Source organism: Hibiscus syriacus, unplaced genomic scaffold (genome assembly GCF_006381635.1).
Source record: "Hibiscus syriacus cultivar Baekdansim isolate YM2019G1 unplaced genomic scaffold, ASM638163v2 tig00110944_pilon, whole genome shotgun sequence".
Taxonomy (NCBI): Eukaryota; Viridiplantae; Streptophyta; class Magnoliopsida; order Malvales; family Malvaceae; genus Hibiscus; species Hibiscus syriacus.
This window is the reverse complement of record NW_024062925.1, coordinates 500,715-522,876: the sequence shown is the minus strand read 5'-3', so window position 1 is coordinate 522,876 and position 22,162 is coordinate 500,715. Positions and strand designations below refer to the sequence as shown.

At 34.2% G+C, this 22,162-nt stretch overlaps 1 protein-coding gene and 1 pseudogene across 1 annotated transcript; both read right to left on the bottom strand.

The window, feature by feature from the left end:
* Positions 1 to 16,250: 16,250 nt before the first annotated feature.
* On the bottom strand, positions 16,251 to 17,972 carry LOC120147850 (annotated as a pseudogene).
* A 1,896-nt stretch (positions 17,973 to 19,868) lies between these two features.
* Positions 19,869 to 21,894, bottom strand: LOC120147835 (thermospermine synthase ACAULIS5-like). Its single transcript, XM_039161117.1, has 10 exons — positions 21,650 to 21,894; positions 21,449 to 21,515; positions 21,237 to 21,331; positions 21,037 to 21,139; positions 20,851 to 20,939; positions 20,608 to 20,764; positions 20,446 to 20,521; positions 20,293 to 20,351; positions 20,083 to 20,219; positions 19,869 to 19,997 (listed from the first exon to the last, which is right to left on the bottom strand). The coding sequence occupies exons 1-10, from the start codon at positions 21,796 to 21,798 to the stop codon at positions 19,919 to 19,921; spliced, it is 1,011 nt and encodes a 336-aa protein (XP_039017048.1). The 5' UTR covers positions 21,799 to 21,894; the 3' UTR covers positions 19,869 to 19,918.
* Between the last annotated feature and the right edge of the window lie 268 nt (positions 21,895 to 22,162).

Here is a 22,162-nt window from a genome sequence, read left to right as displayed (position 1 = left end):
AAATGAAAACAAATAAAACAAAAATGAATGAAATAAAGAAAGTAATATAAAATTATGTAGGTCAACCGGATACCTTATCTCTTACCCGATCTGCATCTTACCAGTGATATGTCGGATTCAGGAGTCCGTTACAGTTAAGGAAGGGTTAGCACCCTTGAACTACCCTTTCGGTACTATGCAATTTCCAGTTGTCTTAAATTAAAAAAATTATAATTTTAAATTAAAAGGTAAAATACCGATCCAAAATTGCTTACCCTTGATAGTTTTAAAAGTGTACCCTTTAGGAAGTCAAGAAACATGTTAGATAAAAATGTAGTAAAAATGAATAAAATAAAGAAGGTGAAATAAAAATAAATACAATAAAGTAGAGAAAATAAAACAGATAAAGAAGATGTAAGCAAGATAATAAAATAAAATAAAGAGGCAAAAAAAAAAACAATATAAAAAAATATATATAAAAATAAAATACATAAAATAAAGAAGATAATAACAATAACAATACAAAAATAAAAATAGAAGATAAAAAAAATAAAAGATAAAATGAAATATATAAAATAATAAATATATATAACATATAATTATAGTAATAAAAATATATATAAATAATGATATATGAAAAAGAATTAAAAGTAAAATATATATATATATATATATATATAACGAAATATAGAAATTTAAAAATATAAAAAAAATAGCCAAATGATATAATAATATATATATATATATATATATATATATAATAAGAATAATAAAATATGCATATAACAACAAAGGACTATTATAAAAGAAAAGCTAAAATTGGGGCCAAATTTGAAAGACAATTAACGTTGATATTGCGCATTAGGGGGAAAATGAATGTTTTAACTTTAAGCTTTTCTTCTCTATTTTTTGAAAATCCAAATAATTTTCTAAGATCGGGCCTTGGGATTATTAGATCTACAAGATAGATCTTTAAAAAACCTTCCCGTTTATCGGCAAAAAATGATTTTATTTGGGTTTGACTCGAGCGAAAATAATGGAGAAACACACATGCAAAGACTTAAAGCGATAAAGGTACAAGCTTTTACCTTTTCTACTTATTTTCCTCTTCGAGAATCACGTTTTTTGCTCCAATTTGCTAATAATTTCTGTTGTTTATTTTGTATATTTTATTTATGTATTTTTATCTTTACTTTTTTTATTCACTTATTTTCTTTATTTTATATTACTTTCTTTATTTCATTCATTTTTGAATTATTTGTTTTCATTTCTTTTAAACACGTTTTTTTTTTTTACTTTTAAAAGGTATGTTGTTAATCAATCAGATGTAAGTAATTTGGATCGATATTTTTACCTCTTAATTTAAATTTACATTTTCTTAACTAAAGACAACTGGAAATTACATAGTACCGAAAGGGCGGTTCAAGGGTGTTAATCCTTCCTTGACCGTAACCGACTCCTGAACCCGACACATCTCTGGTAAGACGCAGATCGGGTAAAATGGTGTCCGACCCACCTAAATTCGTTTTAAAGTGGTCGGTGGCGACTCCAATCCACATTTTCCTAAGTCGAAGCCCAATTCCGGGGCACAACCGAAAGACGGTTACGACAATAATTTATCTAGAGTTTGACCAAATTTGGTGGGTGAAACTTAGCATTTTTTCGAGGGCCCAATGCCTCTTGTTGTTTGTTTACTATGAAGAAGAGAAGAAACGTTGCTGCTAGAAGAAAAAAAATAGAACTTCATACTAAAAATCAGAAACATTAAATTTAAAACAAAACAAAATAACTAACCACTAATAATATGATCCTGAACTTTCTCCACGTTTACAAATCATGAATTAAAAAACAACTACTTCCTAAAAAGTAGGAACAAACTTTTTCACAATCAACTTAACAAACAAACATAAAAAAACATGTGGACATGTTTCAGTCCTAAAGTAGTCTTCTAACACTCCTCCTTGATTTAGGAGCTGCAAACACCAAGTCTTAACCTCAAAAACTCGAACTTGCAAGCAGACAATGGTTTGGTTAAAATGTCTGCAACTTGATCTTCTGTTTTGCAGTAGACAAGAAGCACATCTCCATGATTCTGTACTTCTCTTAGGAAGAATAACTTGATGTTGAAATGTTTAGTCTTCCCATGAAACACAGGATTATGAGAGATAGCAATAGCAGCTTGGTTGTCAACAAGGATCTCTGTGCTTTCCTTCTGCTTCATATCAAGATCAAGTAAAATCTTCCTTAGTCATAAAACTTGATTAACAGTAGTTGTTGCAACAATAAACTCTGCTTCGGTACTAGATTGAGCTACAATTTCTTGCTTCTTCGAACTCTAAGAGAAAACAACAGAGCCAAGAGTAAAACAGTAGCCTGAAGTGCTCCTCATATCATCAATGGAACCTCCCCAGTCACTATAAAAAAAACCAACTAGCTTGAACTCCTTGCACCTTTTGAACTTAGCACCAAAATCACTTGTGCCTTTGACATATCGAATAACTCTTTTGGTAGCCTTGAGATGTTATTCACTTGAACAATGCATGAATCGAGACAAAATACTTACAACATTCAAAATATCTGGCCTTTTTGTCGTGAGATACATCAAGCAACCAATCAAACTCCTAAAATATCCTTCATCGACTTTGTCAGTACTATCTTCTTTGTACAGCTTCTCCCTTTGATTCATTAGAGTACTTGTCCTTTCACTCTTCCATTTGAAAATTCTTTACTATTTTCTTTGCATACTTTTTCTGGCAGATAAAAACTTCACCTTGCCCTTGCTTAATCTCCATGCCAAAGAAGTAGGAAATAAACCTGAGATCTGTCATTTCAAACACCTTCATCATCTCTTGTTTGAAATTTTGAATATGATCTGTATTGTTTCCTGTAACCAGTAGGTCATCAACATACAATGAAACAATAAGAATGTCAGTACCATTGTGCTTGACATACAAGGTTGTTTTTGATAGACTTTTCACAAAACCAAAGTTCAATAAATGTTCATCAATTTTATTATACCAAGCTCTTGGAGCTTGTTTTAGACTATAAAGGGCCTTCTTGAGGAGATAGACTTTATCTCATTCGCTTTTCTTCATAAATCCTTGGGGATGCACCACATAAATTTCTTCCTGTAAGACACTATTTAAAAAAGCCAATTTGATATCCAACTGGAACACTTTCCAGTCTTTTTGTGCAGCTATTGCAAGCAGTAATTGATTGTGTCTAATCTATCAACAGGAGAAAAAGTATCAGAGTAATCAACACCAAAGATTTAGGCATACCCTTTAACCACAAGCCTAGCTTTGTGCTTGTTGATCAAGCCATCGGCGTTAAGCTTGGTTCTAAACACCCACTTAACTCCAATTACCTTCTTGTCTTGAGGTCTATCCACAAGGATCCAAGTCTTGTTTTTATCTGTCATTGATAGCTCCTCCTCCATTACAGCTATCCACCTTTGATCATTTTTTGCTTCAGCATAGTAGACAGGCACACACACATCTATATTTCACCTTTCATAAATATCTGAGAGCAACCTTGTTCCTCTCACGGGATCATCATCAACTGTTTCATTCTATCAGTCATCTTCTTCGTTGATGCTTGAACCAGAAAACTTGTGATTTAGCTCTGCAATAGTCTGACCCTTCTTCTCTGCATCATCCCAGCTCTACTCTTCATCCTCCACAAAGTGAACATCCCTTCTAATAATAATATTTCCAGTTTGTGGCTGGAAAATGTTATAGGCCTTGCTGAAAGTACTGTAGTCTATAAAGATACCTGGTGAAGCTCTGTTATCAAGTTTGTCACTCTTGCTCTGTGGAACATGAGTGAAACACAAGCAACCAAATACTTTAAGGAACTTTAGAGATGGTTTGTAACCGTACCATGCCTCAAATGGTGTATGTTCCTTCACTGCCTTTATGGGAAGTCTGTTTTGAAGAAACATTACAGTATTTGTTACCTCTGCCCAAAACTTCTTTAGCAAATTCTTTTCATGCAGCATGCATCTTGACATTTCCATGATTTATCTATCTCTTCTTTCACTAACTCTATTTTTTAAGATGTGTAAGGAGCTGTAAGCTGATGCTCTATGCTTGAATCTTCACAAAACTTGTCAAATTTTGCAGAAGTATACTCCTTCCCATTTGCAGACCTTACAATCTGAATTTTGCAGCCACTTTCATTCTCAACTCGTGCTTTAAATTTCCAAAAAAACTTGAGCTACTTATAATTTAAAGTTCAAGAAAAAAATCCAGCACATTCTGGTGAAGTCTTTTTGCTTTCCAAACTAACACACTTTGTAGCTTGAGATTGCATCACTAAGTTTGGGAACATCAAGTGCAGACTCTCTTTCTCTTAGTTGTAGCAGCCCTTGATGACAATAGTGTCCGACTCTCTTGTGCCAAATTTGAGTGACATCTTCTTTGAGTGAAAAAACCAGGTTACTCATCCTCTAAAGGGTTGAGTGAAAAACTCTTTCCTTTCATTTTTACTTTGAAGATATCTTGATTGGATACATCCTTAATCAAGCAATATTCATCTTCAAAAATAACTTTAAAGCCTTTTTCAATTAGTTGGCCCACACTCAACAGATTTTGGTCAATTTCAGGAACAAAGAGAACATCTTGTATAAGCTTTGTACATGTATAACATGCAATTGCAATAGTCCCATTTCCTTTGACAGAGATATAATCCCCATTGCCAATTCTAACTTTGGTGATGTTAGTTGGCTTAAAATCTCTAAACAACTCCTTGTCATGAGTCATATGGTTGGTGCAGCCATTGTCAATCAGCCAGCTTTCATTTGATTCATTTCTCACGAAGCATGTAGCCACAAAAAATTGATCTTCTTCCTCTTAATCTGCAACTTTAGCTTCTTTCTTTTTCTGTTGATTTTTGTTGCTGCATATGACAGCTTCATTCCCGGTTTGATTACATTTATTGCATCTTGCATCAGGTATCCTCCAACATTTGAAAGGGGGATGACCATTTTTGTTGCAGTGATGACATGAAGGATACTCTTTTTTTCACACCTGGTTTTTTGTTTCCAGCCGTGGTTTTGCTCTCTGTTGTTGAGCTTTCTCCTTCTGCGTGAGGCTGCTTGAATTTCTACTTCCTATTCTTGCCATTATTGTGATGCTTGGCTGCTACGACTCCTTAAATAGTTTCTTCTTGTCTCATTGCACACCTCTGCTCTTGTTCTTGCAAGACACTCAATAGTTTTGCTAGAGAAATCTTGGACAAGTCCTTGGTATTCTCCAAGGTGGTAACAGTAGCATCAAATTTTTCAGGTAATGTTACAAGGATTTTCTCCACAATCCTCGAGTGGTTGGAATTGCTGGAACTATATAGTCCTCTTCCACTACTTCCCAAAGATCCAAAGCCTCCAAATATGTTTCCATTCGAACTGCCCGCATTTGGTAGTTTTCTCCATCAAACACCGGTGAAGAATTGAAGAAAAACTTGCTTCAACTTCCATGTCGTGCAAATTCACTCACAGATCCCTTAAGAAAATGACTTAATGCCAATTATTGTTTGTTTAATGTGAAGAAGAGAGAAACATTGCTACTAGAAGAGCAAAAACATAACTTCATACTAAAAATCAGAAACATTACGATATGAGCCAAAGTGGGATTGGTTGGAATTGCTGGAACTATATAGTCCTCTTCCACTACTTCCCAAAGATCCAAAGCCTCCAAATATGTTTCCATTCGAACTGCCCGCATTTGGTAGTTTTCTCCATCAAACACCGGTGAAGAAATTGAAGAAAAACTTGCTTCAACTTCCATGTCGTGTCAAATTCACTCACAGATCCCTTAAGAAAATGACTCTAATGCCAATTATTGTTTGTTTAATGTGAAGAAGAGAAGAAACATTGCTACTAGAAGAGCAAAAACATAACTTCATACTAAAAATCAGAAACATTACAATTTAAAAAAAAAATAACTAACCGCTAACAATATGATCCTAAACTTTCTCCACGTTTACAAATCATGAATAAAAAAATAACTACTTCCTAAAAAATAGGAACAAACTTTGACACAATCAACTTAACAAATAAACATGAAAAATATATAGACATGTTTCAGTCATGAACCAGTCTTTTAACACCTCTATCTCATTTGGAGCTGACCCTTTCAGCCCTTCGGGATCTTCTTCACTGTGGAAATTAATCACCACTTCTCCTCCTCCACTGTTTTTCTTCTCTACCATGTCTTTAGCTTCAATCAAACCTAGAATGATGTGAAAATTAACCACTCCTCCACTGTGATAGAGAAATGGCAGCGGATGATGAGAATGTTCGTCGAGGGAACAAACCTAGAAAAATTCTAGACTCGATGAAGAAACGAATGACTTTGATGAGATGAGATTAAGATAATGAAAGCAAAGGTAATAAATTTAAAGAAGATTAAAGATAAAAGAAACAAGGGTAATAATTCAAAGACAAATAATAAAACATCAAAATAAAATAAAGATGTTCTTATTTCCCTTGTAATAGGCGCCCCAATGTGTTGTAGCCTGATTTTGATGGATGATGGCTCGTTGGAAAGAGGATGAAAAGATGAGACAGAAGGTAAAGATTGATTTGGAATCGGATGGTTGGATTATGAGAAAAACGACTTTGAAAATTTATCACTATAAGTATAGGGGTTAATATAAACCCTAATTTGATATGAGGGTCACATGAAGATGGATGTAGGTAGATGATGATGATGGTGTGATGATCTTGATAGATGAATAGGTCCTATCGAACCCTCTTAGTCACAATGAAAAAACAAACTCGATAAACAACTCTAACTAGGCCTCCTAATCACAATAAAAAGGTAAACCGGAGTGTGAAGATATTTCTCTCAAGAACTAAGAAAAACTAGAGAAGAAGATGCTTTGAAGGCATAAGAAAATAAACTCTTGTAAAACGAACCCACATTGTATTGTATATAAAAGAAGAAAAGTTGATGTTTATAATTAGGGGAATGAGCCTCCTTATATAGGTTTGGAGGAGTCCTTTTAGTAACATGACTAACTAATAAAATAATAATAAACTAAAGATAATTATTTTAGCTCTCTCTTAATTCCTAATAAAATAATAAATCTAATTTTAAAAGATATTACATCATCCTATATTAAATTATATTACAAATAATCAATAAAAATATTAAAAATTCGTAATATTTACAAAAATACCTTATAAATCCCGTATAAGAATTTTTGCATGCATTATCTTCACTAAAATGGTCATATCTTGAGTTTCCGATATCAGATTGATGCGATTCAAGAAGTTGGAAAGCTAAGAGATAGTCGATCGTAACTCTAGAAGAATATTGACCAAATAACATTAGGATCTCATTCAAAAAGCAGTCCCAAATCTGTTGATCTGTTATTCTTCTTTTCCAAGGCTTGATCATGTGAGTCTATTGGAAGCGGTAGTCCACATTCCTTTGATGTAAGCCTTGTAATGAGTGTATCAATACGGATATGATTAACTCAAAAAGAGAAAAATAAATGTTCCATAGAAAAATATAGGATCAAAATTACCTTTAAGGAAAAATCATACTACTACCCTCCAAACTACCACTATGCTAGTTGAAGTACGCAAAGGAAAATTGGAGAAGGCAGTAGAGTCAAGAAGAAGAAGAACTAAAACTTAAAATTTTACCATGTCCATGTTTGTAGTTATAGATGAAGGAGAGGTTATGTATATATAAAACAAGTTTGTAGGAAGAATTGCCAACTGAGCCTAAAAGGAAAGTAGCCAAGTGGAAGTCTTTTTATTATTACTATTGTTATTGTTGTTGTTATTGTTGTTGTTGTTGTTGTTCAACAGAAAGTCTTTCTATATTCATGATTGAGAAATGCCATGGTTAGAGAAATTGGCGGGAAGAAACGGACGCAAATCCAATCAATAAAATCACGCTGTCAATTCTTAAATTTTTATTAAACATCAGCATACACTTGTGACGCTACGATGCTTACCTTATGGCCTTATAAATTAGGCACCCTTAGACCCTATAATTACCTGTCAAGCACTTTTCCCTTAATATTACCGATCTAGCACCATTTTTGACACAGTGGCAATAAAGTGTCGATCTTTAGCAGCGTCTTCGCGGGGTTCTGTCTGAGCTGGTGCCACGTAAGGAAAGGAGCGGATGACCATGTGTGCCTTCGTTGATTATATGACACGTACAGAAAATGCATATCATGATTTGTGCCTTTCCTTTAATTTAGTTGAATTGTCCGTCCCCCACATTAATTACCACTCACCCCCTCCCCTCTCCCTATAAATATCACACTCAACACAACCCTTAAACCACACTCAAATATCAAATTATATCGTTCTTCCTTTTATCAATCTTTCTATTAAGAAGGTAAAATATTTTTATTATATTATAATTATTTAATAATTGATTATTTTATTAAATTTTATTGTACAATTTTTTTATTACTTTTTGCAGTTATAAAATGGAAGGCGGTTGCTACGTTTATATGAGAATCATATCTCGAGGCATTTTTCCAATACGATAACAATTTTAAATTGTGTTGTTATTTTAATTATTGTGAATGTTTTATTTATTTAATTTTTTAGTATTAGTTTATATTTTAATTTGTATAGTATTTATTAAATTAGGAGAGATACCGTATATTAGATCCATTTATTCGTAATGTTAAGTTAGATATATATACTCATATCCAGCCGTATTTAGCCAAAGATGGATTTGGTTACGTAGCGAAATATGAAGGGAATTGTAACCGTGAACACAACATTATTTCTGCACTGGTTGAGAGGTGGAGACCAGAGACACATACATTACATCTTCCATATAAGGAAATGTGTCGACCAATTGATTATCGAAAAAATGCTATCAGTGGATGTCTCATTCTTTTCCAGTCTTGGTCGTGGTATCGCATGCCCTTTTTATGTCTGGTCATGAAAAAAACCTTTGGTATTCCCGCTATTGTTGAGGTAATTTCAATACTGAATTCGTATATAAATAATTTTTTTGAGCATATAATGAATTTGGTTAATTGTAAGAAAAGATCATCGAGTTTTACCAAATGAATTGGAAGAAATTCGACTACTCATTGTTCAGAAGGCTGGTACAGAGGTATGTATTTAAATTTTATTATTTACTTTTAATTATCATTATATAATTAGAATAATATTTTGATAAGAATTATATATATATTTGTTTTAGTTTCAATGGGTTCCTTATTCTACTGAAGAAATGAGGATTTGTATCCCACACACTTGAGATGCCCATTAGATGTCTGGATGACGGTGGTCCCTATGATATGGTATACTATTGTCGAGTGGCATCCTACTAATCACGTGCTCCACCAATTTGGTTCCGTATAATCTATTCCAAAAGCACCTAAGAATCTTGACGATATGCATATCACCGATAGATGAGGCAAAAAAGAAGTCGACTAGCTGCTGAAGCACATCGAGTGTATAATAATATGGAATAATTGGCTTGGACGCATTCCCCTTATGAAACCCATTTATGTGGATCATTATTCGGTTGCAGATGATTATTATGAGTGGTTTAACACAAATGGGAAATAATTCATACTTTCCGAGGAAGCACGAGGTGGGAGCATTTATCGGTGTCGACAAAGGCGTCCACCGTCATAATATCATCGTCCCCCTACTAATGGACGGAGAGCAGATGTTTTCGAATCTTCCTCAGCAACAACATTAGAACCATAACAACAACCACTATCTACACCAATGTACATTTTGCAGCCATTTTAAATGGCACTGCAGCTTTATCAGATGGCACCACAACTATTTCAGATGTCATCGCAGCCAGTATAGACGCCACTGTTTCCATATCAGATGTCATCGCAGCTGGGTTAGATGCCACCGCTGCAGGGTTTTATGACCCCTCATGGTGGATATTATACTTTCATGCTTGCAGATCCAACATGAGGTTCATATGATGCTTAGTTAGCGGGTAAATGTTCACCATATACACACACACATCCGGTGCAGTTTTCACACTCATCGATGTCGGTGTTTTCGCAGTTTTCACAGTTTTCTATGAGCGGTGGGATAGTCAGCCATACACCTCCAGGGTCCTTATTCTATGAAGGTGCTACATCGTCATTCGTCCCTCATAAATAAAATATAGCTGCTCCTGATGATGATGATGATGAGAGTGAGGAGGAAGAATAAGTTATACGAAGAAATCCTCATTGACACGGACAACCACTGCCTTGTGGAACACATTCAAGACGCAGACATCGATAAAGTTGTTTAGTTTGTAATGATTTTATTTAATTTTGTTTGTTTACCAGCAATTGTAAAGTTTTTATTTAATTATGGACTTTTTATTTATTTTTGTTTGATAATGTTTTTATTATTTAATTGTTCGAATTGTATCGTTTTCATTTAATGTTTTTATTTAGTTGTTTTTATTGTTTGAATTGTATCGTTTTCCTGTATTTAGTTTGTAATGTTTTTATTTAATTTTCTCTTGAGTAGACCATTACTCGATGATGCCCAAATGATATTAATTGAAAGTAAATGAAAATTAAATAACACAAACTTAGATTTCATAAACAACAATCACATCATCAACGATTACTTGATGACAAAAGTTATGGACATTTTTTCCTATTGTGTCCTAGGTTTCTACAATGCCCACATGTTTTGTTTTCTCTGGACGTCTCCCGAATATCCATATCATAATGAATTCGAGTGGATTTTGGATGATTGGGCTCCCTTAATAAAAACGGATCTAGTATATCGGAAGCCAATTTTCAACCTCATCAGGGTCTTTCTCATTACCTATGGGGGAAACTCAAATTCATATACCTTAAATATTTCTGAAAGTTGGTATACGGATCCACAAAATGGTTATAGTCTTGACGGGTATGAGACCAAACTAATATGACATGGGAGCATTGATACTTCAGAGCTTGAAAAACCCCACATTTACACCATCTATTTCGCAGATCAACTCTGAATGAGTTAGCTTGAATCCCTTAAAGAGGTCGTGGCATCTCTGTGACACGAAGTAATTCATGGGTTCTAGAGAAGATTGTTACATATATTTCATTTGATGTGTCAATTCTTTTTTGTAGATCTGCAACTAATCTTGGGTGATAGACATGACCGTTTTGCATCCAAGTTTGAGCTTATCCCCCCGAGTTTGGCCAAAAGCATTCCCAAACGAAAATACATCATTTTAACCAAAGTCGTTACTGGTAAATGGTGTCCCCCTTTAAGGTCGAATTGATAGCCTCAACCAAGTTGGTCGTCATATGTCTATATCGATATCCACCATCATATACATTTGTCCACATTTCTTTGTTGATGAGGCTGATGTAATTGTATCATTTCTCGTTATTTCCTCGTAAATCTTGAAGCATGAACTCAAATATTTCAGATAATTGTTCATAACCTGAGCATCAAATGTAGAACTTACTTCTAAGTTTCCATAAAAAATAAAAATGATTGAGAAATAAAATTAGGTATTTTGACATACTCATGCGCATAAGTAATCGGTGTTCATCATTCTTCTTGAAATTTCCATGATAGTTGCAACAATGTGTCGGATACAATATCAATGTTGGACATAGGGTGGTTTCCACATTGGACCCAAATAATCCATTGTTACTTTGACCCCAGCTTCGTGATCTGAAATGACATATATTTTTTACCTCGTGACAACATGTAAACGTAAGTTTCTGAGGAAAAAAGCCTAAGATTCTACATATTCTCCTTCAACAAGGGCAAAAATAATTGGTATAATGTTGCGATTATCATCTTAGATAACTGTCAATAGTAAAACTTACTTGTATTTTCCATACAAGAATGTCTCATCAATTTGGACCACGGGCTTTCAGTATTTCACAACATTAATGCACTGTGGGTAAGTCCAAAAAAGCCGGTAGAATTGGCATCGATCGTGAAGCACTCAATCATTGTGGTATGCATGACAAGTTTCTAAGTCGATAATTGTCCCAAGATTCAATCTGTGCACTACCCTAAATAAACTTGGTAGTTCATTTTAAGATGCATCCCACTCACCGTGAAGTTTGTAATGGCATTCTATTTTGCCTTCCATGTTTTCGTGTATGAGCCAATGTACCTATATGGTGATTGTATAGCTTATATCAACACTACAATATCTATATTAGAGCTTGCTTTGACCATGGGCATGATAGCTTGGCAGATAATGTCGAAGTCCAAGTTGGGATGATCATGGTTGATCCCTCTAGCACAACATGTGTGAGGACCGTTGTATGTTGTTGGTTCCCATATATTGTTTTTCCTCTTCCTTTTCGATACATGAACCATTTAGTTGCATCCGTTATCACATTGGACATAGTGATAGACATACTTTTTGGTGGTGGAACGGTCGACTCTAGACTGAACAGAATTATGAATGTTGTAATTCTTAATTGCCATCATCACTTCTTCTTTGGATTGAAACTCCATTCCCTTATATAACTCACCATAATTTATTTATGAGTTAAATACATAGTCACCAACATTAGGCCTATCCGTAAATTCTGGCCCGTACATTGCACCATAGTCAGCTTCATACATGTGTACTAGAGGTTAGGTGTGTACCATATTTGTGGGAACTTCATCTACAACATCATCATCGGAGTCCATGTTGAACTGCGGTGATTTTGGTTGAACGAATAGTCCAGTATCAGTACTATCCGCACCTGGCTCATGAAGAGGTTCTTCTGGTGGAAATTCATTCCCCTTGAACTCGAAGGTATCTCTACATTGAGGTCGAAAAAGCTCGCAGTTGAATGCCTCCCCCTGGACCTTGAAGGCATCGTGTCAAATGGGTACTACATAGATTGTTGCATCGAGGGCATCTCCATATTCAGGTAAAAGAAATCGGCAGATGAATGTCTTCCCCTTGAACTGGAAGCAATGTTGCCATACGAATTGTTTGTGGAGCCACCTTGGTACAGATTGCAACAAGTTGTTGATGAGTATCTCCCTATCGAACTTGATGTGATTAAACCATGATGTGGATTTCCCATTAACGAGTTAAAATCATTACACATTACTTGAGTTGGGCTGTCAACTTGATAAGGTTGTTGTGCCAGCCCATAGTGGGAGCATAATGACATACAACGAATCGCAGACACTTCAACAAATATCGCATACATCTATGTATCGGCGTCTGGATATTGATTTTGAGAATCAACCATCATAGCAACATTGTCGTCGTTGGAGAGTTTGAACGCTGTATAGGTTAACATGAATACTACAGTTGGAAATCTGTACTGAAGTGAAGACAATCTTCTAGTACTTCCAACATGAACCTTACTTGAAATTTTAGTGATCAGCTCTTCAAGAGTGATGTTTCTAATGAAAAGATATTCCGACATAATGATTTGATGAGAAGACAACATCGGTTTCATCTTCTCAAAATTCTCCATTATAGTATACAATAGCTGAAATACGTGTCATTTTGAGAGTTTGAAAGATTGAGAGTCTTATATCTGTAAAAACAATAACTGAAATACACCTAATTAAATAAATAGTATATAAATTAAAATATAAACTAATCCAAAAAATTTAAATATTTCACAATAATTTAAATAATACTATTTCATATTGTTACCGTATCGATAAAATGTCTCGAGGTATGATCTCACCTTCCAATTTTACAACCGCAAAAAATAATACAAAATAATTAGTACAATAAAATTTGTTCAAATAATTAAATATAAAATAAATATAATATAATAAAAAATAGTTTTACCTTATAAAAACAATAACAAAATCTACTTAGTTTGATAAAAGGTGCAACTTACAATCCGCGTTTTATTGCCACCATGTCAGAAAGGGTGCTAGATCAATAATATTAGGGAACAAGTGGTTTGTTTTATTGGATTCTGATCTGTCATCTTTGTAATTGCAACCAAGCTATTCTTTTTGTTTATTTTAACTTTTAAGGTTTGGATTTTTCTCTCTCTACATTATTATTTTTAATATATAAATTTAAAATAAAAGCTTAGATATATCAAAGGTGTCCAATGTATTTATTTTGTTACAGTTTAGTGCCTAACATTTCATTCTGTAACTCAAATTTGGCCATTAAGTGACATGTGACACAATATGAAAATTTTAAAAAATTTATTTAAAATTAAAAAAAATTAATATATATATTTTTTTAAAAAGAAAACACAAATTTTTGAAATAAACCTAAAAACTTTGAAAACCTTCATTTCAACCCCTAAACTCACGTCGACTGTCACCTTTTGCCATCAACGAAGCTCCACCCGACGTCACCTCCACTTGACGACCAAAACCCCCATAAAATCGTGATTGATCGATGATGAATCAATGTTTTATACCCCACGAACCCCTGAAAGAAAAATCGCGATCCCACGCGATTCCGATGGCCGATTGACCGTTAATTGGTCACGATTTCGTGGTGATTTTGGTCACCGAGGGGAGGAGAGGTCTGGTGGAGCTTCGTCGACGACAAATGGCGACGGTTGGCGTGGGTTTAGGGGTTAAAATGAAGGTTTTCAAAGTTTTGGGTTAATTTCAAAATTTGTGTTTTCTTTTTAAAATATTTATCTAAAAATATATATTTAAATTTTTTATTTTAAATAAAATTTTTAAAATTACCAAGTTGTGACACGTGTTAGTTAACGACCAAACTTAACGCCCCTCAAGGCCTGACCCAATTTGAGTTACGGAATAAAACGTTAGGCATGAAACGAAATAAACGTTAGACACAAAACTAGAACAAAGGACATACGTTGGACACCTTTTGTATATTTAAGCCTAAAATAAATTATATTATATATTATTAAATTTTAGATAATATATAATCTATTTTTAATTATAGTATTGGATTCTAATTTTTGTTTCAATTATATTACTATGATGACGTGATTAACGATTATCGACATGATTATCACATCAAATTAACATTATTTTGTTTAAGAAAATTTATTAAATATTACATTTATTGGGGTCCAAACTCTAACCATTTAGATATATATATCAAACTACACTTTTATTATTAATGTTTTAAATTTAAGTATCATTTATAATACAACAAATAGGTCGTGGGATCGAGTCCCACGGAGGGCATTTCATAATTTGGAGGTCTCTTACGGAAGCTGCTCTCAACCTGGTGTTGGGGGTAGTCTACTATCTTACCTCTCTCTTACCCCATACATATGGGAAAAAGGGACAGCCATTATAATACAACAAATATATACAAAAATATTATTAATATAATATAAAAGTATAATGCTAAAAAAATATTTTAACTTTTTACTGGATAATCATTTTATTTTTAGTTCCCATTTATTTCATAGTAAAAAGTCTCTAATGTTTAATTAAATAGTCAATATTATCTTTATTCTTTATTTTATCATTTTGGCTCATAACGTTTTATTTTAAGATAAAATATCATTATTTTTGAAGCATTAATTATTTGTTGACTACAATATTTTTGTGACATAGTTCAACTTTTTTAATTGTGACAGTTGGTGGTTCGAACAAGGCATTCATGTTCACTCGAACCGAAATTTTGGCATATTATTGTGGCCTGATCCGATCCAAATCGAAAGAAATTGGACCAAACCCGCTGCCCAAATTAATTTATAGATATATATTTTTGGGATTAATATAATTGGTGAAATTCTCTCAAATTCTATACTAACTAAATAAAATGAAGCTCTGAGCATCAGATTTAGAACATGAAGGTCAAAGCTAAGGTCAATGCTTTAACGGATTAAACTGTACTCATTTCAAAAATTATAATCATCAAAAAACAAGAATAAACTCACTATGTAAAAAAAAACCTAAAATGAAGAAGTGTGAATCTGATGTAAGCGAAGAGGAAGATGAAGCAGAAATGAAAAATTAAAGATCTAACAACTGCTGCTTCAGACGAGGTAGAAATATGGCTGAGAAAATAGCTTTTTCAAATGCCAAATTCTTCCAACAAGTGTGATGCAGAAAGAAGAAATAAGAAAAGAATAGATTGTTTGTGACGCAGGGAAGAAGAAAAGAACGGAATATTAGTGATTCAATGGAGAAGAAGAGATTACAACATCATTTCTGTTATATAACTTCTTGCTCTAAAATATTAATTACTATCGTTAAACTTATTATTGTTCAACACATTCATGAATTGGAGAGAACCATCATGATGAATAAAGCTCAGTAAACGTTTACAGAAAGGAGTATTTATACCAAACACTCAATTGTTAACCAAGTACTCACTAAACTTACTGCACTATAGCTTCTTCACTAATGTTCACCCACCTTTCTCCTTTTCTATTCTTCTAACATCGCATTTGTTGAGTCTGGCCTCTCTCGAGCCACTTCTTCTGGACTCTCATTTTCGAGAAGGGTAATGTATCTTATGCTCAACTCCTCCAGAATTCTCCTCAATTCGACGATCAAATTGGATCGACGCTTCTTCCTCTCTCCAATGTCCTGGAAGTTCATGGTATGAGTACAACGGAGAGCCATCTTTAACTTGTTGTCATTCTCAATCTCAGTCACAACCACAACGTGTCCAGGATGCCATCTGGTACCATGGGTCTCCTAGTGGCTGGTTGGACATAACAGCACAAATACATAAACCCATAAGTTCCATAAAACATAATGTTATATGAATTAAAGCTAGGATAAATCTACTGTCAAATTACCTCTTTATTTCTTTCTTCAGCCTTCCTATTGTTTCTGCGGGTGTCCTTAAATCAACACAGAACTCTATAGTCTCACCCATCTCAGGACTTCTGTAATAGTTGCTGATAGGCTTTGAATACAAAACCAAGTTCGGGTAGTACACCTTTTCATTATTGACCTTCAGAAAGGTGGTCGTTAAAATATTTCTGCTCCACCATCAACTTTCAGGTACCGAATGATAAAGCATGGTGAGTATTTTTATCCCCTTTCAGAAATGCAAATAGGAGCATGCCCTTTCAGTAGTTTACCCGAACACCATCGACCACACAACGATCACCGACATCAAATGGATGCATCACGAATACGAATAGGACAACTTGAAATATAGTCTTGCAGGTTTCTCCAAACAAAAAAGCTGCAATTACAAGAAGCACTCTTGTGGTTGCAGTTCCCACTAAAAGAAGCCATATAATAAAAGTGACCACTGACCACAATCAAGATCGCTTTCACAAGTTTATAATTGTTCTAAAGCCTTTTTGGTGTCAAACAAAGTGAATCTGAGTGCACGCCGATTCCTGAAAACATCTATCTGAATGAAATTAACAGAAAACAAGCTTGTTCAACAAAAATCCCTACATTTAGATTTGATTTTAATAAAAACTAGGGAGTAATCCTTAATTTTTAGGCACCAATAAAATCTGACAGAGAACAACAAATAGGGTCTTTCAGGAAATGATAGGTGCAAAATTTTGTTACTAGCATTGTTAAAAGTGGTTAAAAAACATACTAGACCTGTTAGAATGTGTCATATAGTACTCTTACCACCCAGTTTTTGAAACTTTTTCCGTCAATTTTTCCATTATTTGATCCTTCAAACAACTGAAGCACAAGATCCACCTCCTCTTTAGTCAAGAACCTTAAAAGGTCATCCTCATCGATGCAACTGATCATAAAGAGACTATAGTTAAAAAAACAAAATGAAAAAATGACAGGAAAAATCAGGTCACTTAAAGCAACGTGAAAAGCTGATTTTCGAACCGGTAATGTGGTGGTGGAGCAACATTTCTGAAAATTTCATAAGCAAAACTTCGTGCCTCCTCCTCGTTAGTGATCTCTTGAGCTGTTTGCTTACCATCTTCGTCACAACTACTTTCGTCAAGGCGTTGGAGATTTTGGTAAGCCCTGAATTGCTGATAGCGTCAAACAACACCTTCATTTGCCAAGATGAAACTTTTTCTTTGGTCAAATTATGGGGCTTTCCCATGCTAATCAAGCTTTTGGTTTCTTCAGCATTGCCAATAAATGGAGGTCCCGAAATGCTTAACTTTCTTAATTGTGACAGTTGGTGGCTCATCAGCAGTGGGTGAAGCTCGAGTATTTTGCTTGGGGTCCATTGTTTCGTTTGGAGGTGACCCTTTTACACCTTTGGAACTCTCCTCACTGGGAACATTAATCACCACTTCTCCTCCACTGCTTCCCTTCTCCACCATGTCCCTTCTCCACCATGTCTTTTAGCTTTAACCAAAACCTTGATAACTAGAGACCGACATAGATTTTATGTTAAAGGATGAATTTAAATTTATAATATTTTATAGGGACAAAAATAAACTTTCAATAAAAAAATACCTAAAAACTTAAAATATATGATAACTCTAAATTTATCCCTACTAAGAACAAAACAATTCAACTAAAACATGGAATAAATATGATTGGTAAAATTCACTCAAATTCTATATATATTTTCTTCAAATTCTATACTAAATAAAATGAAACTGTGAGCATCAGATTTAGAACTTTAAAGCGAAAGGTCAATGCTTAAACAGATTAAACCATACTCATTTCAACAAATTATAACTATAACAAAATAATAATAAATTCAGTAAGCAATACATAAAAATGTAAGAACAAACCTAAAATGAAGAAGTATGAATCTGATGTAACCGAAGCCGAAGAGGAAGATGAAGCAGAAATGAAAAACTATATAACTGACAAATGCTGCTTCAGACGAGGTAGAAGTATGGTAGTTGATGGCTGAGAAAATAGCTTCTTCAAATGGCTAAGGAAGCAAATTCTTTGAACAAGTTGGCTGAAAAATAATGTGAGAAATGACAAAGCAGGTTTCATATCAAGTTTGAAAATTGGATCTTAATTAGTGTTTGGCGTGATGAGCGTTGGATTTAGAGTATCATTATTAAAAATAATACAGTATTTAATTTAGTTATTTATTTTTAGATCCATGTGCATGTGGTTTCCTCTCCTCATCGTCTCTAGAAGTTGACTTTTGGCTGTCAACTTCCAAACCCACCTCAGAAATCTCTTCTTTTGCGATTCCAAACCACCTCTCTTCCGACTGCTCCGGCAACCCTGGATGCGGATTGACCGACAGTTCGGGTAGCCGGAGGAGAATCGATCACTTGAAATGAGTAACATGATCTTATAGAGAGTTTAGCCAAAAAAGTCAGTCCCGAGTTTGCTTCTCGTGGAATTAAGACAAAGTCAACGAACTAAACTTTATTAATCATAACATAGGCTAAATCCGTCGCGAGCGATCTCTCTTAAAATTTTTAAATTTTATATATATATATTTTTATTTTTATTAAAAATATATTTTAAATTTTAAAAATTTATCACCCCTAACATAAAATTATGTAAAAGAACTTTCACTAGATTCTTAATTCTGTACTAATTTAAATTTTGGTCTATATTGGCACTCTGTTTTCTTTGAATCGCAAAGATCGAAATTTTAAGCATAGGCAACCTTTACGTCGATGAAGACAACCTTTCCAAATATTCAAATAATTTTAATTACATGTTTCTGTAAAATATCCGACTGTTATCTCTAATGTTGTAAGGCAACTTCATCCTAATATTATTGAGCTCGATTTGAATTTTAAATTCCGAGATGAGTTAGAAATAAAAAATTGGAAACACCTACTATGTAAGCATCATGGCACACATCAGCACAAGAGCACACAAAGGAAAGTTGGTATAATCATTGATTTAGATACTGTCAGCACATATTTTGATGCATGGTAATGAAATCTGTTGGATTATATAGATAAAAAGGCTTTCATGCATTTAGTTTCATTGTAATGAAAACCTGTGAAAACAACACCAAGCCAAACACATAAATTTGTCTTGAAATTAAAAACCAACATTTTTTTCCGAACAATTGATGACTGATTTCTTTGAAGCAAAGTTCATTTTGATGCTATCTTTTGGTTGCAATCTCTTCCCCCTCTTTTTTTATTCTTTTATTTACAACAACTTGTCTTCCCACATTATAAGGCCCTGCAATCCTCAAAGGTGGTTTCCCAATCCATGTCCTGGTATAAATCTTGCATTTTCCTCAGTGTAAACATGGGTTTCATTCAGCAGCCTGGAACAAGCAATGTAACAATCTCTGTTACCTAAAACAAAGATCTTGATTTCGAGTTTTGTGCACATAGAGAACAAGAACTTACGATAGATAAACAGTCTTGTTCATGGTTGAAGAGGAAAGGAATGAAGAGCCATTCAAGTAGAGTAATTCATCATCAACTCTTTCAGCAATCCTCTTGTCAATTTCTTCAGCACCAATGGAGAATGGTTGATCTGAGGCCTATATTGAAACAAACAAAAGTTAATATTTTTAGTCCATTTACTACACAAATTTGAAACATTAATCTCCATACCATAACCCATCCCCATGTATCAGCAAAAGATGGCACATGAGCCGTGTATGCCAACACATCTGCAACAGCACAAACGAATAAAAAAAAACCTGATTTAGTGTTTGAATTAAACCATTTTGTATAGAAATTTGGAGTTTGGTTTAAGGAACTTACACTTGAAAACCTTCCTGATTGTGTTGTATATAGAGGAAAAGACCTCCTTGTGAGTGAAAATTCCAGCTGGACCAGCCTATGTAGAATACAAATTCATCTTCAGATTTCATTACATAATGACATAAATATAACCCTACCTACACAAGAGAGGGGAAAACAAACCTGAGTGACAAAAATGCCATTTTCATTGAGCTTAGGCTTGAGAATTTTCTCATAGAATGATTTTGTGTAAAGTTGATAGCAAGGCCCTCCCTCAACAGGATCTGCCAAATCTCCAACTATGATATCAAATTTCTTATTCCTTTTCTCCAGTTCAGCCCTTGAATGTTTTACACACAAGCACCAAGTAATTAGCATCAAATCCGAAACAAATCGCTATCAAATAAGCTTGATCAATCTACTTACTTGGCATCATTGATAACAAGATTAAGCTTCTTGTTGCAAAATGCATCACGGTTCACAGTCAGATATCTGCGGCAGAAATTGACCACTTCCTGCAATTATATTGTTAGCATAGGAATCATCATATGGTACCATACAAAGTGAAAAATTTGAATGGAAATATGTAGAAAATGAGAGCAAGCAAGTTACCTCATCAATATCACACATTACTACTTCATCAATGGACCTGTGCCTGAGTGCTTCCCTAGCAGCAGACCCTTCTCCTCCTCCCATTATAAACATGGTTTTAGGGCTGCAAATTTGGTAAACAAAAAGATGTATGGTTTACAAACAAAAGAACAATCTCTTGAAAGAAAAAAACCATTCATAGTTAGATAGAATTGACTTACTTCGAGTGGAACAAAAGAGCTGGATGAATCAAGCATTCATGGTAGATAAACTCATCAACTTCAGCACTTTGCATTTTTCCATCAATCACCAACACCTACATACATAAATGCATACATACATTAACAGAAGCAATTATTCAAACAAATTGAAGAACTAGAGAGATCAAATGAATTATTTAAATAGCACCATGGATGATGCTTCTTTTTCTTACCTTGCCAAAACGCTTAGTGTCCAAAAGTGCTATATCTTGATACTCACTAGCACCTTTATACAGCACACTGTTGAGAGAAATAAACACAAAGAGATGAGACTTGGTTTAAGATTGAACTAACAAACAAAGAAGAACCCCAAAGTTCATTGCTTTTCATTATGGTAATATGCCATATATATATATAAAGTATTAGGTTTACACCTTTTCAAAGCAAAGGACCATTTGAGATCTTCATCAATGGCCTCTTCATACCAAGAATCAAACTGGTGATGAGTCTCATCAACAGGTTGGTTCTTTGTTGTTCCACTGCAAAAACCATTTGTATAAAAGATCTCAACAGCCTCACCCATTATCACTAAAAAGTTGAAAAAACAAAGCAAGATAAGATTGAACAAAACAGAACAAAGAGCAAAAGGTGGCGAAGTGTGAGGATGGTAACACTAAGGTTGTAGTGCCTATATAGAACACACATTCGTAAGGAAAAAGATGGTAAGCATTTGTGACTGTAAAAACCCAAAAAATATAAAATAAAAATATAATATTGTGGACAATCATGGGTTTTGGCTAACACGGGCAATGATGCTGTCACAGACAGTCCCACGGATTTTCTGTGACACAAAAAGCCTCTTCACGCCAATTATCATGGTAACTTACATGGTTCATGGAAATGGTAACCTCATCAACGGTGACAACCCACCAAGGGTTGTTTCCTAG